At 51.1% G+C, this 14,395-nt stretch overlaps 1 protein-coding gene across 3 annotated transcripts; it reads left to right on the top strand.

Moving 5' to 3' along the window:
* The first annotated feature begins 1,001 nt into the window (after positions 1–1,001).
* SEPTIN12 (septin 12) lies at positions 1,002–12,068 on the top strand. 3 transcript variants are annotated; one of them, XM_039239231.1, is made up of 10 exons: positions 1,002–1,063; positions 1,425–1,609; positions 4,899–5,024; positions 5,112–5,193; positions 7,009–7,146; positions 7,296–7,413; positions 7,502–7,597; positions 10,578–10,674; positions 11,572–11,623; positions 11,702–12,068. In XM_039239231.1, exons 2-10 carry the CDS (start codon positions 1,447–1,449, stop codon positions 11,907–11,909), a joined length of 1,080 nt encoding a protein of 359 aa, XP_039095162.1. In that variant the 5' UTR covers positions 1,002–1,063; positions 1,425–1,446; the 3' UTR covers positions 11,910–12,068. The 3 variants fall into 3 exon arrangements, with proteins under 3 accessions (XP_039095162.1, XP_039095163.1, XP_039095164.1); XM_039239232.1 differs by lacking the exon at positions 11,572–11,623 and having other exon boundaries at positions 11,715–12,068; XM_039239233.1 differs by lacking the exon at positions 4,899–5,024.
* Positions 12,069–14,395: the final 2,327 nt, after the last annotated feature.

The raw sequence follows: 14,395 nt of genomic DNA on the forward strand, positions 1-14,395 counted from the left end.
GCCACACCCTTCACCTATCTGTGGCTGCTCTCACACTACAACAGCAGCCCTGAAGAGATCTATTGTACTAGAGATATTATGACCCACAAAGCTCAAAATAGCTCTTTACTATCTGGGCTTTCAGAGAAAATGTTCACCGTCATCTGAGACGGAGGACTGCTTATGTGCCAGGAAACAGGTGAGAAAGAACTGAGTGAGATGGACTTGTGTGAGAAGCATCGTGTCACGGACAATCAGGGAGGGGTGAGGACTATGGCAAACTGGAGAACTCACAGCCCAGCTAAAGGGGGCAGCTCATCAGCCCTCAGAATTGCCAGGGCTTCCAGTGTCTAAGACACACCGGAAATCTAGATGTTCCCGTGAACAAGAAAAGCGTTAGAGGGTGAGCACGCAGACTCAGATCCCAGCCCGCCACTTCCTCCCTAGGTGACCTTGCACAACTGGTTCGGACCCTCTTTAAACTGGAGCGAATAACAGCAGTAACTTGATAGCTGGGATGATTATTAAACAAGCTACCGTCCTGGGGTCCCCAGAACAATGTTATGCACAGACTAAGTGTGGGGTAAATATTTCCTAAATCAATCTTTAGATTTTTCAATGCCGGCGACTGAAAACTCTGTGGCCCCCGCAGTGGACAGACCAAAGGAAACACATGGATGCTCTGCTTCCCGGCTACAGGTCACGGGTTTGCTTTCGCTAAGCAATTATGAGTTGGAAGTCAGAGGGACTGGCTAAAGCCCACTTAGCCCAGTTAGGTGACCTCGGGCAAGGGAGCTGCCCAGAGGCCCTGGGTCCCTGTCTGTAGCACCACGCCAAGGTCACTGTAAGGAGTTAGCGTAGGTCCCAAAAGCACACTGGAAGCGCTTACCTACCCCTGCCCTCAGCGCCCCCCTGCAGTAGAGGAGGCCTGCCCCTGCCCCTCCCCCTGCCTAAAGTCAGGGGTGGTGCGGGGGCTCAGATTCTTCAGTTAACTGTCGCCCTGTCCCTCCCCCTCACTACACACACCGGAGTCTGCTAGGACAGGGCAGCCCCCTGAAGCTCCCTCAGAGACCCAGGCCATCAGGTGCCGCACAAAGCTGCTTCTCTCTTTCTCTCTGTCCCCAAGGGTCCAGACCCTGGGCTTTGCCAGGCTGGCCACATTCTTCTGCGGGGAGCTTCTGAGCAAGGATACTCCCTGGGCCATGGCTGGGGGGGGGGGAGGGAGGAAATGGTTTGGGGAGGAACAGGTTACTGGGCTGGTGCACCTCAGGGCGGGGACTTCAGGTACTTCACTGAAAAGCCCTTGGGCCCTGGAGACTTGGGGGACAGGGATATCAAGGCATGTAATGTGTGGGAGTGCCTGGCACCAGAGCTCAGGACCTGGGGTCCAGAAATGAGAACTCAAGAGGGTCCCTCCTCTTCCCCCCCCCCCACCCGGATGACAGACATTGCTGTGCCCTTGGCCTCATGGACCCCCTGAGGCGGTCCCCCTCCCCCTGCTCATCAAGACCCTCCAGCCCCAGGACCCCACCCTGCGAGATGCTTGGTTACGTGGGCATTGAGGCCGTGCTGGACCAACTGAAGATCAAGGCCATGAAGATGGGGTTTGAGTTCAACATCATGGTGGTGGGTGAGTGAGGGGCAGGGGCGCTCACGAGGAGGACAGACCAGAGGATGCAACCTCGTGGGCCTGGGCAGTTACTTCACCTCTCTGAGCCTCAGTGTCAACAGCGGTTCTGATAATAGTCCCTCGTCAGGTGTCGTAGTTGAAAATCTGGAAACACTGAGGCGTTAGACAAAATCACCCGTGAAGCCCTAGCCAAACCCAAAGAGAGCAGTAAAACGGGAGGCCATGGAAGGAAGTGGTGAGCACCCAGATCCTGATCCTAGCCCTTAACACCTACCAATGTGTGGCCTTGAGCACAGTCCTTGACCCCTCTCTGCCTCAGTTTCCTCACTGGGCTTAGCACAGTGCCTGGCATTCAGGAGTTTCTCTGGAATTGCATTTTGATTTTTCAAAATTGATTGTGTAGGTCAAAACTACACTTTTAACAAAATAAACTAGATACAGCAGAATACAAAATGTCAGAGTGTGCAGCACCAGTTAAGGGCATTATTCCAAGGAAGTGCTGTCCAATGGAAGTATAATGTGAGCCACTTGACGTCATTTAAAAAATCCCCAATAGCCACCTTTAAAAAAGGGAAGAGAAACAGGAGACATTAATTTTAACCATTTTATGTTACTTAACTCCGTATATTTCAAAATACTATCTTGAATGACCTATAATCCACACAAAAAAATTATCCATGAGAACTTTTGCATTCTTGGGGCACCTGGGTGGCACAGTCGGTTAAGTGTCTGATTCTTTTTTTTTTTTTAATGTTTTTTATTTATTTCTGAGAGACAGAGAGAGAGACAGACAGACAGACAGCGTGAGCAGGGAAGGATCAGAGAGAGAGGGAGACACAGAATCCACAAGAGGCTCCAGGCTCTGAACCAGCTGTCAACACAGAGCCCGATATGGGGCTCAAACCCACAAACCATGAGATCATGACCTGAGCCGAAGTTGGACGCTCAACCGACTGAGCCACCCAGGTGCCCCAAGCGTCTGACTCTTGATCTTAGCTCATTTCATGATCTCACAGTTTGTGAGTTTGAGTCCCAAGTTGGGTTCGGAGCCTGCTTGGGACTGTCTCTCCTTCTCTCTGCCCCTCCCCTACTTGTGTGCACTCTCTTTCTCTCTCAAAGTAAATAAACTTAAAAAAAAATTTTTTTAAAGAACTTTTGCATTCTTTTTGGCACACCAAGTCTGCAAAATCTGGTTTGTATTTTCCACTGATGGCACACCTCAATTCATATTTTCCATGTCACCCATGGCAGGAGCCAGTGGGACTCCCATACTGGACAGCACAGCCCTTCGGACAATTTCAGTTAAACACAAAAAGGTGTGTCTTGCGTTATGATGTAGGGTGTTCCCTCCTGCAAGATGTGGTCCACGGAGTTCGAGAAGCCCCCACAGCAGGATAAATGGACCCTCTACAACCACAGACAGTTTGGGTCAATCTCACCAAGTAGTGTCAAGCAGATGAAGCCCGACACGAGAGACCATGTGCTGGGGGCTCCCTAAGTCAAGGGTGGGCAGAGCTTCTCCCTGCTGACGGAAGTCCGGAGAATGGCTGTCCCTGGAGTATTGGGTTAATAGTTCCTGAGATGGGCATGATTGGGCTCGTGGGGAGCTGTGTTCCATCTCTGGATCTAGTGCTGTGTACATGGGCCGCTTACTTTGCAAAATGTGTTGAACTGCCCATCAGCATGAATGGATGAACACCATGTGATCTGTCCATACAATGGGACATTATTCGGCCATGAAAAAGAATGAAGTCTTGACACCTGGTAGGACTTAGATGAACCTTGAAAACATTATGCTTAGTGGAAGCAACCAGGCATGAAAGGACAAATATTGCACAATTCCATTTCTTAAAAAGAATTTTTTTTATAAATAGTTTATTGTCAGGTTGGTTTCCATATAACACCCAGTGCTCATCCCCACAAGTGCCCTCCTCCATGCCCATCACCCCCCTTCCCCACTCCCCCACCCCCATCAGCCCTCAGTTTGTTCTCAGCATTCAAGAGTCTCTCATGGTTTGCCTCCCTCCCTCTCCCCCACTATTTTTCCCCTTCTTCTCCCCCAGGGTCCTCCGTTAAGTTCCTCCTAATCCTCCTATACGTGCAAACGTATGGTTTCTGTCCTTCTCTGCCTGACTTATTTCGCTCAGCATAACACCCTCAAGGTCCATCCATGTTGCTACACATGGCCAGATTTCATTCTTTCTCATTGCCATGTAGTATTCCATCATATAGATAAACTTAAAAAGATTTTTTTAATGTATATTCATTTCTGAGAGAGAGACACAGAACATGACCAGGGAAGAGGCAAAGAGAGGGAATCTGAAGCAGTTTCCAAGCTCCACTCTGTCGGCGCAGAGCCCAGCAAGGGGCTTGAACTCACACACCGTGAGATCATGACCAGAGCCAAAGTCAGACGCTTAACCAACTGAGCCACCCAGGGGCCCCATGCATGATTCCATTTCTGTGAAATGTCTAGAGTAGGCAAATCCACAGAGACACAAAAAGCAGATTAGCAGTTGTCAGAGGTGATGGAGGAGGGAGAATGGGGAGGGATTGCTAATGAGTGTGAGGTTTCTTTTGGGGCCAATGGGCATGTCTTTCAAGGGTTAAAAAAGTTCAGGCAAGCACATTTGGAGATCTAATTGCCTTTATGACAGGATTCATGAATCGGGCAGCAGGTAAGAGGTGACCTCCAAGGAGCTGTGCAGAATGGGAAGATTCTATAGGAAGGAGGGGGTGAGCAAAGAAGTCATTAGCAAAAGGAAAGGGTCGCTTTCCCTTAGAGGACAGGCAGAGGGTCTCAGGTGAATGACCTCATCTTCCTTTGGGGGGTAGTGAGGGCCCATGTCACATGATCTCACTGGTGCTGACCAGGAGATCCCTGACCACTTTAGTTTACGTTTCTGGCGGCGGTGGGGGGGGGGGGGCTGCAGTTAAGTTAGGTACTAAGCACCTGTTTGGAGACTTGGCCTAAGTGATGCCATTTTGCGCCTGTGGATTTCTTTCTAATAGGATCTAGAAAGAGTTTGTGGGTGCACAGCACTGTGCATGTACTAAATGCCTCTGAATTGTTCACTTTAAATGGTTAATGATTAATTTTTGAATTGTATGAATTTGCCGCAATAAAAAGGGGGGGGGTAAACACTGAGGGAGGACACTGGGTGATAGTACCTGCCTTTCTGTACTTATGTTATGCTTAGAAAACAGTTCACTGTCTAAAACTACTTAACAGCCTGGGAGGCATTGCCTAAAATGTCCACGCCTGTGGCTGTCCTCTTGTTACCCCCAGGGCAGAGCGGGCTGGGCAAGTCCACAATGGTGAACACCCTTTTCAAGTCCAAGGTGTGGAGGTGCACTATACCAGGCCTGGGGATGCCCACACCCCAGACGCTGCAGCTGATGTCAGTGACCCACGGTGAGTGGTCCCCCACCCCCGCCCCCACGTCACCCTACCGCAGGCCACCCCACCCAGGCCAATCCCTCCCCCACTCTCTCCCCACAGTCATCGAGGAGAAGGGTGTGAAGCTCAAGCTGACGGTGACAGACACGCCTGGCTTCGGAGACCAGATCAACAATGACAAATGGTGGGGCCTTGGGAGTGGGGGCTGAGTGCTGGTTGCCCCTCTCCCTGCTCCTGCCCCCCCCCCCGCCCCTGGGAAACATCCCAGCCCTGAAACGACCTGGCTGTGGCATCTTCCAGCCTTAGCTTATTCATCTGTATAATGGGTGTATGCAACCATCCCTCCAAGCTTGAAGGGAGTTAAGTATATAAAGGTCAGGGCTTGCTGCCTGGCACACAGTAAGTCCTCAGTCAAGGTTATGATACAGCAGAAGTTAGAAGTCCACACTACAGAGCAGGACCATGGGGTTAGACCACTTTCCAGTTATATAACCTGGGACTGGTCTGGAAGCACTCTGAGCCTCAGTTTCCTTCTTTGTAACTTGAGGGTGATGACACCCACCTTGCAGATTTGTTCTAGGCTCTCAGTGAGAGCCAAAACTGTAACAGTGGCTGGTAACATACATGCACGCACACTCACACACACACACACACACACACAGTCAGGACTGGATGCATAATTTGTGGGACCCAATGACATGCAAACGTGGGACCTCTTGTTCAAAAAGTATTAAGAATCGTGAAGCCTCGACCACAGAACATTGAACGAAGCACATTGAATGGAGCTCTGCGGGACTGCCCTGTTTGTGCTCGCGTGAAGCCAGCCCTGCACACAATGCTTCACTGAGCTCTTACTTTGTGCCAGCCCTGTTCTAGACACGGGGATACGGCAGTGAACAAAACAGATGGACATCTTTGTCTATGTGAAATTTACGTTGTCGTGGGGGGCCCTGGGCAATGAACACAACAAATCAGTTATACATAGGGTGAGCCTAAACTCTATCATCCAAGCAGGACATTTCTGAGAGTGGAAAGGGTAGGGAGCTGTAGGGAGACTGCAGTTTTAAGCAGTGATCTTGAAAGACCTTCCTGGATAAGATGACACTTGGGCTGACTTCCAGGATATGAGAAAATGAGTCTTGTGGACATGCAGGGGAAGAATGTTCAAAGTAGATAGTGGCGTGTGCAAAGGCCCTGCGGTGGGCAGACTGGCATGTTCGCGGAAGGCTGGTGTGGCTGGAGGCGTGCGCGTGGCAGGGAGAGAAGAGGAGGAGAGGGGAGAGGGCAGGCACGAAGCAGCAGTGGGATGGCGTAGGGCCTGGTAGGGTGGCGTAAGGACTTGGGCCTTTCTGTGGCCCCTGTGGGCAGGCTAAACAGAGCAGGGGAGGGTCAGAGAGAGGGAGACACAGAATCCGAAGCAGGCTCCAGGCTCTGAGCTGTCAGCACAGAGCCCAACGTGGGGCTCGAACCCACGAGCCGTGAGATCATGACCTGAGCCGAAGTCGGACACTCAACCGACTGAGCCACCCAGGCGCCCCTGACTCCTGTTTTTAAAAGGATCTTTAAAAAAAAAAAGGGTGGGGGATCTTCCCGGCTGCTGTGTTGACTATGGCCCAGCAGGGGAAGGGACCCAGAGAGAGGACTCAGGAGATCCTTGGGGGAATGGAACAAGTGCCCACGGTAGTTGGAACCAAGCTGTGGTGATTTATCTCTCTTAATACCACGCCCCAGCAAAGTAGGTGCTCTTATTATCCCTGTTTTATGAATGAGGAAGTTGAGGCCTCAGCTTAAGAATGGCAGGGGTCTCTCTGGTGATTCAAGGGAGTGGGGGAAGGGTGCTCAGGTAACCATGGGCCTCAGATTGTATGGGACCAAAGGTCCCGTGTCCTGGGCTAACTGGGGCGACTGGTCTTCCTAAGCGGAGACCACCCAGAGGACCTGGGGAGACGGGGTGGGGCTCACAGGGGCAGCTCTGAGTGGGGTCCGTCTGCCGCCCCAGCTGGGACCCCATCCTAGGCTACATCAATGAGCAGTATGAGCGGTACCTGCAGGAGGAAATCCTCATCACCCGCCAGCGCCACATCCCTGACACCCGGGTGCACTGCTGTGTGTACTTCATACCGCCTACTGGGCACTGGTAAGTGGCTGAGCCAGCTAGGGGAGGGCCCCCACCTGGGGCGGAGGGGAAGAGGAGGAGGAGAAGGAGACCTTGGCCTGGGCTGCAGGCCGGCACCCCCTCATTCATGCACCGCCCCCGTCTCCACCATTGCTGCCCCACCCGAGCAGCCTGCGGCCTCTGGACATTGAGTTCCTACAGCGGCTGTGCCGGACTGTGAACGTGGTGCCTGTGATTGCCCGGGCCGACAGCTTGACCCTTGAGGAGCGAGAGGCCTTCAGGCGCAGGGTGATCTGGGTGCCCAGGGCGATGGGGTCGGTGGGGGCAAGGAGGAGGCCAAGTGCACAGGATGAGATGAGGTCACCTGCGTCCCCAGATCCAGCAAAACCTGAGGACTCACTGCATTGAGGTGTACCCACAGAAATGCTTTGATGAGGACATCAACGACAGGATCCTCAACAGCAAGATCCGGGTAGGAGGCCATGGTGGGGGGTGGGGTGGGCAGGCTGATGTGACCGAGGCTGGGCAATTGGCTTTCCACTCACTCTTTCCGTCTGAAGATTCATCTCTCTGTGCAGCTCGGGGCAAGTTCACATACTTCCAGTAGGCATGGATCTCCATACATACACAAACTCAAACATCCGCAACCTACAGAAATGGGAGGAAAATAAATGATACAGGACTTGTATCCTGAACCTACAAAGAACTCTTACACATCAACAATAAAGGATAAGTCACCTTTAGAAATGGGCAAAGGTTTTGAATAGACATTCCCTCAAAGAATTTGGACAAAAGGCCATTGAGCACACAAAACGATGTTGGTTCAATATCACCAGTCATCAGGGGAATGCAAAGCAAAACCACAAGGAACCACTTCATACCCACGAGGATGGCTGTTTGCAAAATGACAGACAATCCCAAGTGTTGGTGGGAATGTGGAGACGTTGAACTTGCAGCTGAACGCTGCTGGCGGGAGTGTCAAATGGTGCACCCACTTTGAGAAATAGTCTGTCAGTTCCTGAAAAGGTTAAACACTAAGTTACCATGGTACTTGGGAGCAAGCCCCCTCCCAAGAGAAATGAAAACCTATGTTCACATAAAAACAAGTGCACAGATGTTCATGGCAGAGATGTTTGTAATAGCCAAGGAGTGGAAATAATCCACATTGTCTACTAACTTATGAATGGATAAACATGCATGGTCTATCCACACAATGGAATATCCTCCAGGCATAAAAAGGGATGAATGTGGCACGGACACCTGCTACAGCACAGATGAACCTTGAAAACACGAAGCTCAGGGGTACCTGGGGGGCTCAGTAGGTTAAGTGTCTGATTTCGGCTCAGGTCATGATCTCACCATTTGTGAGTTCGAGCCCCCCGTCAGGCTGTGTGCTGACAGCTCAGAGCCTGGAGCCTGCTTCAGATTCTGTGTCTCCCTCTTTCTCTGCCCTCCCTTCTCACACTCTGCCTCTCTGTCAAAAATAAACATGAAAAGAAAAGAGAAGAGAAGAGAAGAGAAAAGACGAAGCTCAGTGAGAGAAGCCAGACACAAGAGAACAATTACGTGATTCCATTATATGAAATGTCCGGTATAGACAAATCCCATACAGACTGAAAGTAGATTAGTGGTTGCCAGGGGCTGGGGGTCAGGGCCAGTGGGGAGTGACCGCTGATGGGTGTGGGGTGTCATTCTGGAGCAGTGAAAATGCCCTGGAATTAGACTGTGGTGATGGCTGCACCATCTTGTGAGCTGTACCTTTCAAAGCGTGAGTTTTATGGTATGTGAATTATATCTCAGTAAAGCTGTTTCAAAAAAGAAGGAAAGACGGAAATAGCTCACTCTTCTTTTTCTCCTAATCAACTGAATTCCAACTCTCAGCCTCTACCTTGCTGTCCTTTTGGTTTGTCCAATGTCAGTCTGTCTGGATCCTGCAAAGGACTCGGGTGAGGACAGGGCTTCATCATGCATTGACCCCAGGCCTCGACTCTCCCTCGGGGACCGTGTTAGCCTGCACAGCACTGCTGTTGCCTAGGTTAGAAGAAAGCCACTCTTCCTTCAGAGACAGGGCCTGTGTGTGACTTCTCAGCCCCACACAGAGTCATGGCCAGTTGACTTTGTGCAGTAAACAAACTGCACATTTGGACATGGAGGCCTGGCTTCCCATCTGGGACCCAATGTCTCCACATTTCCCTCTTTCCCCTCCCCACGGGTGCAATAAACAGGATTTCCTGTGAAGTGTTCAAAGAGCCTTGACCTTCGCCAGCTTCTTTCTGTCCTGGGGCCTGAGAAGGCAGCAGCATGGCCGCAGCTGTACCAGAACTGAAGGTACACGGAGAACATAGTAACTGATCATCTCAGTAAATCATCCAGACACCTAACATTTGCTCCAGGCTGGCCCATAGTAAATGTGCATCGGATATTTATGATTGCCACCGTCGATACTATCCCTCCTCACAAATTAACTCTTGGAAATAAAAGCAAACCCCTAGGTAGCACTTTGGAGTTTAGGAATTTGAGTCTCCGCTTCCAGCCCTGAGCAAGTGAACCACCAGAATTTTCAGCAGGGGCTCAGCAAACTTTTTTGTGAAGGGCCATGTGATGGTAGGTATGTTGGGCCTTGTGGGCCACGCAGTCTCTCTGCAGCCACTCAACTCCTCTGTTGCAGCATACACAACCTAGACAAGAATAAATGAATGCACAGGGCTGTGTGCCAACAGACTTTACGTGGGAAAACAGGCGGGGGCCCGATCCGGCCCAGGTATCATAGGTCGCCAGCCCCGTGGGTTACAAAGTTATGTCATTTAACCCTCATGATAACCGACGAAGGTGATTGCAGGTAATCTCTTACCCAGGTAAGAGATGGGACATCGGCAAGATTTTATTATTATTTTTTTAAATGTTTTTTTTTAATTTATTTCTAGGAGAGAGAGAGACAGACAGACAGAGTGAGCAGGGGAGGGTCAGAGAGAGAGGGAGTCACAGACTCTCAAACAGGCTCCAGGCTCTGAGCTGGCAGTCAGCACAGAGCTCGACGCGGGGCTCGAACCCATGAACCGTGAGATCATGACCTAAGCGAAAGTCGGACGCTTAACCAACTAAGCCACCCAGGCACCCTGGCAAGATTTTACTATTAATGTGACTCCGAGTAACCTTCCCAAACATTCACAAAGCCCTGTTGTATGTGTTCTTTTGACTCCCATTTTGCAGATGACGAAACTGAAGCATTGATCAGACTTTTTTTTCTTTTTGAAAGATTTTATTTTTAAGTAATCTCTCTGGGGCTCGACCTGACCACCATGAGATCACGAGTCACAGGCTCCACCGAGTGAGCCGGCCAGGTGCCCCGTGCCTGCGCTCCTTCTACCACTGTCTCCCCACAAAGGACAATGTGCCTGCCCAGCCCCACCTCCCAGGCAGGGCCAACCCTTTTGTCTCATCTTCTCCCACAGGACCGGATCCCCTTTGCTGTGGTTGGGGCTGACCGAGAACACCTGGTGAACGGGAAGTGTGTCCTGGGCCGGAAGACCAAGTGGGGCATCGTTGAAGGTCAGTGACTCTGCGGAGAACGCAGGTGAAGGTGGGCTGGCACCCTCAGCACCCATCACAGGGCCCAGAGCGGACAAGTCCACAGCCAGAAAGCAGGCACACCCGGAAGTCAAGTCCCTCTTTGCAGCTGGGAGGCCTCAGGCAAGTCACCCGACTCTCTGGGCCTCAGTTTCCTCACAGTAAAATGGGCATCAACCTCATGCATGGCCAGTTGCCTTTGTGCAGTCAGCAAGCTGCACATCTGTACATGGGAGGTGGCTGGACAGAGCAGGCCACCGCTTTGCACAGTGCCCACCACCCAGAAGACACGCTATGCACTCACCAGAATTTGTCGTGGACCTACTATGTGCCAGGCACACTCTATGCCCTTCCTCAGGGGATGCACTGAAAGCAGGACTGACGGGCTTGTGTCCCCGGAGAGCTGACGCGATAATGACAGGTGGGAGAAGGTGGGGCGGGAGGCGAGGCTACCTCAGGGACTGGACGGGGTCCCACTGCCACGGGAGCCTGGGAAGTGAAGGATGAGCTGCCAGGGTCTGTGCCCCCCATTTATCAACAGTATTACTAAAAAAATATAATATATATGGCATCATGTACATAACAGAATGTAGTAATTATTAAGTGGACAATAATAAATGATTAGTGGATTCATTGACTCAAGTATTGGTAGAAGCTGTCTGTACCAGGTGCGGGGGGGGGGTACGAGGGGGTACAGCAATGAATGAATGAGTGAATGAATGAGTGAATGAATGGCAGGTGAGATAAGACCGTGAGAAACGTGGAGGGAAAGGCTGTGGTGGATATCAGGGGTACACAGCATACAGTGGGCGCTTACTCGGTTCTCACCGAAGGCAGGGCAGGTGGGACAGGGCCAGTGCTCGGTGTCATGTCTTACAGTGGAGAACATGGCGCACTGTGAGTTTCCTCTGCTGAGAGACCTGCTCATCCGGTGAGGGTGCAGGGACCCCGGGGGGGGGGGGGCGCTGTGGCCAGCCTGGGCTGAACTGCCCCCCCCCCCGTCTCCCAGCTCCCACCTCCAGGACCTGAAGGACATCACCCACAACGTGCACTACGAGAACTATCGAGTCTGCAGGCTCAACCAGAGCCACGTGCTGCCTCGCGGGCCGGGCTGGGTGAACCTGGCTCCCACTCCCCCAGGCCCGCCTGTCATCTCCGGGCCCTCGAAGGTGTGCCGGCAGGCCCCCGACAACTCTGAAGATGATGAAGACTACTAAGCACGGGGCAGGGGTGGGGCGGGGCACCCGGCAGCCCCCAGCACCCACCTGTGTACAGAGCATGTATTAAAGGTGGACGTCACTTTTTATGAAAAGCTGTGCTTTGAAAACCAAAGGCGATTTGTAAATGACTTCTTTGAGCTGTCCTCCAATAAAAGTATGGTTCTTTTTAAAATAACGGTGTGAGACCCAAGGCCCTCGGGAGTCCTGAAGACCTGGGAGCTCATGCCTTGGACGACCGGCCCCTTCGGCCCCAGAACCAGAGCCATGTTCCCAATTAGGCTCTGCTGTCACTGCCAACCCTCCTCCCTGGCACAGGGTCAGGACCTGCACCATAAACACAAAGTCCCCGTCTTCAGCTCTTGTCCCCAAACTCTGTGCCCCCCCCTCCCGCCCGCCCCTCTGCCCTGCCCTCTCCTCCCATGGGGAGAAGATTGTTGTCTCAGCTCATGCAGGGAGAGGAAATCCAATCTTCCTCCGCCTTTTGGCTCTTTTAGAGCCCTTAGCAGATTGGATGATGCCCCCCAGTATTGGGGATGGTGACCCTCCCCACTCAGTCGCTGAATCAATGCCAATCTCTTCCAAAGACATTCTCCCAGACGCACCCAGACATAATGTTTTGCCAGCAATCTGGCCATCCCTCAGCCCAGTCAAGTTGACACTTAAAAATTTTTTAATGTTTATTGTTGAGAGAGACAGAACGTGAGTGGGGGAGGCGCAGAGAGAGAGGGAGACACAGAATTGGAAGCAGGCTCCAGGCTCCAAGCTGTCAGCACAGAGCCCGACACAGGGCTCGAACTCACAAACGGTGCGATCATGACCTGAGCCTGAGCCACCCAGGCGCCTCTCAGTCAAGATGAGTTAGTTACTTAAAGCTAACCATCACATGAGCTAAAAGTTGCCTCCTACATGATGCCCTCCTTGACTTCCCAAGTGTGGCGTTACTCACTGAACAAAATACTCTGTATGTATCACATGGTTTCTTTTCAGGTCAGTCTCCCTATCGGGCTGGGAGCTCTGTGAGGATGGAGACCTATCAGCTTCATCCTGCACATGACAGGCACTCAGGACCCAGCTGTTAAATGAATGAACCTTAGAGCACCTGCATCACAGCCCTTCATCCCTAAAACTCACAAACCTACCGACCAGGTTTGAGGATCCCCCAGGGCCTGACGGGACCCACACCAACCACACCGACATCTCAGAGACAGTGCGTTGCTCCATAGGGGCCGAGCACATTCCCAAGGTTAATATTATTAGCCCTAGGCAATATGGCAATTTCACAATATACATGTATATCGAATCATTGCGTTGTATACCTTAAACTTGCACAATATAGTCAATTATATCTCAATAAAGCCAGAAGAAAAACAACTGAGGCCATGCTATAATCACCCAGTGTTCATTCTAGGCACTGATCTTTAGGGCCCACTATATGATGCTACAGAGGCTAAGGGCTCAAGAGGGAACGAATCGACTCACTGCCCTCAGGAACCTGCACCCAGGTGGGACAAGATGCAAATAAACAAAATACAGGAGTACAATGTGGGCATGTTGAATTGCAGTGGGTACTCTAGCACCACGAATGGTATTTTTATTTTTATTTTTTTTGCAAGGCTCATCATTTATTAACCAGGTGGAGGAAGTTCTTATTCATGGTAGAGTTCTCCTGGCAAAGACAATTGGAAAATTTGGAGAAAGTCTTTAATTCTTGGTTGGTTGATGACTTTTCCTAGACAATTAAGGAAGATCCTGAAGATGCAGAGATAATACTTTCATATGTGATGATGATGGAAGTCAGGTCACTGCACTTGTCACTAGATGGTGTGGGGACCACGGAAGGGAGGAAGGGAGGATCCTGGAGCCCACGTGAGGAAGCATTCACTCAGCACTGGAGGCCTGGGCCACTTTGCTCTCTTGGGCCTGGAAACAGCGATCAACTTCGGTCAGGTCAATTACATCTTGTTCAGCAATCCCATGTTCTTGGCAATATTTCACAAACTTTTCCTTGAGTTTCGGACTCAGATCTGGGTCTCGGGTATAGAGCTCCATCAGTTGGAATGCTTTCTCCTTGTTGAAATTCACAAGATGAAATGTGACATACTCATTGTAGACTGTTTCAACCATGGTAAATACATTGTATCCATCCTATGCAACACTATGTATACCATCTTTTTCTGTTTTGTTACAAACCAGATTTAAAGGCCAGAGAAGAGTTGTCGGGGACTTGTGTTTGTGAAAAACCCTCACGCTACCATCTTCTTCTATCTTCTCCTTGGCATCTGAAGCCAAGAGAATGGAATACCAGTCTCCTGAGGTTTGTTTATTGTCTGTGCTCCCATCCTGGACCATCAGTTCCACGAACGCTGTGTTCCTAGTGCCTCAAACACTACCAGCTCCACAAAGAAACGAAGAACACCGTCCGACTCTCCAGCATCGTCACCCCCACAAGAATGGTATTTAAGGGGTATAGGAGGACAGTATGG

The sequence above is a fragment of the Hyaena hyaena genome, unplaced genomic scaffold, assembly GCF_003009895.1.
Source record: "Hyaena hyaena isolate Hyena2069 unplaced genomic scaffold, ASM300989v1 scaffold_155, whole genome shotgun sequence".
Lineage (NCBI taxonomy): Eukaryota > Metazoa > Chordata > Mammalia > Carnivora > Hyaenidae > Hyaena > Hyaena hyaena.

Coding starts and splice junctions, on each gene's coding strand:
- SEPTIN12 (XM_039239231.1), top strand. CDS start 1,447: ATGGACCCCCTGAGGCGGTCCCCCTCCCCCTGCTCATCAAGACCCTCC. Junction 1,610..4,898: donor GTTCAACATCATGGTGGTGG/GTGAGTGAGGGG, acceptor TGTTACCCCCAG/GGCAGAGCGGGCTGGGCAAG. Junction 7,414..7,501: donor GAGAGGCCTTCAGGCGCAGG/GTGATCTGGGTG, acceptor CTGCGTCCCCAG/ATCCAGCAAAACCTGAGGAC.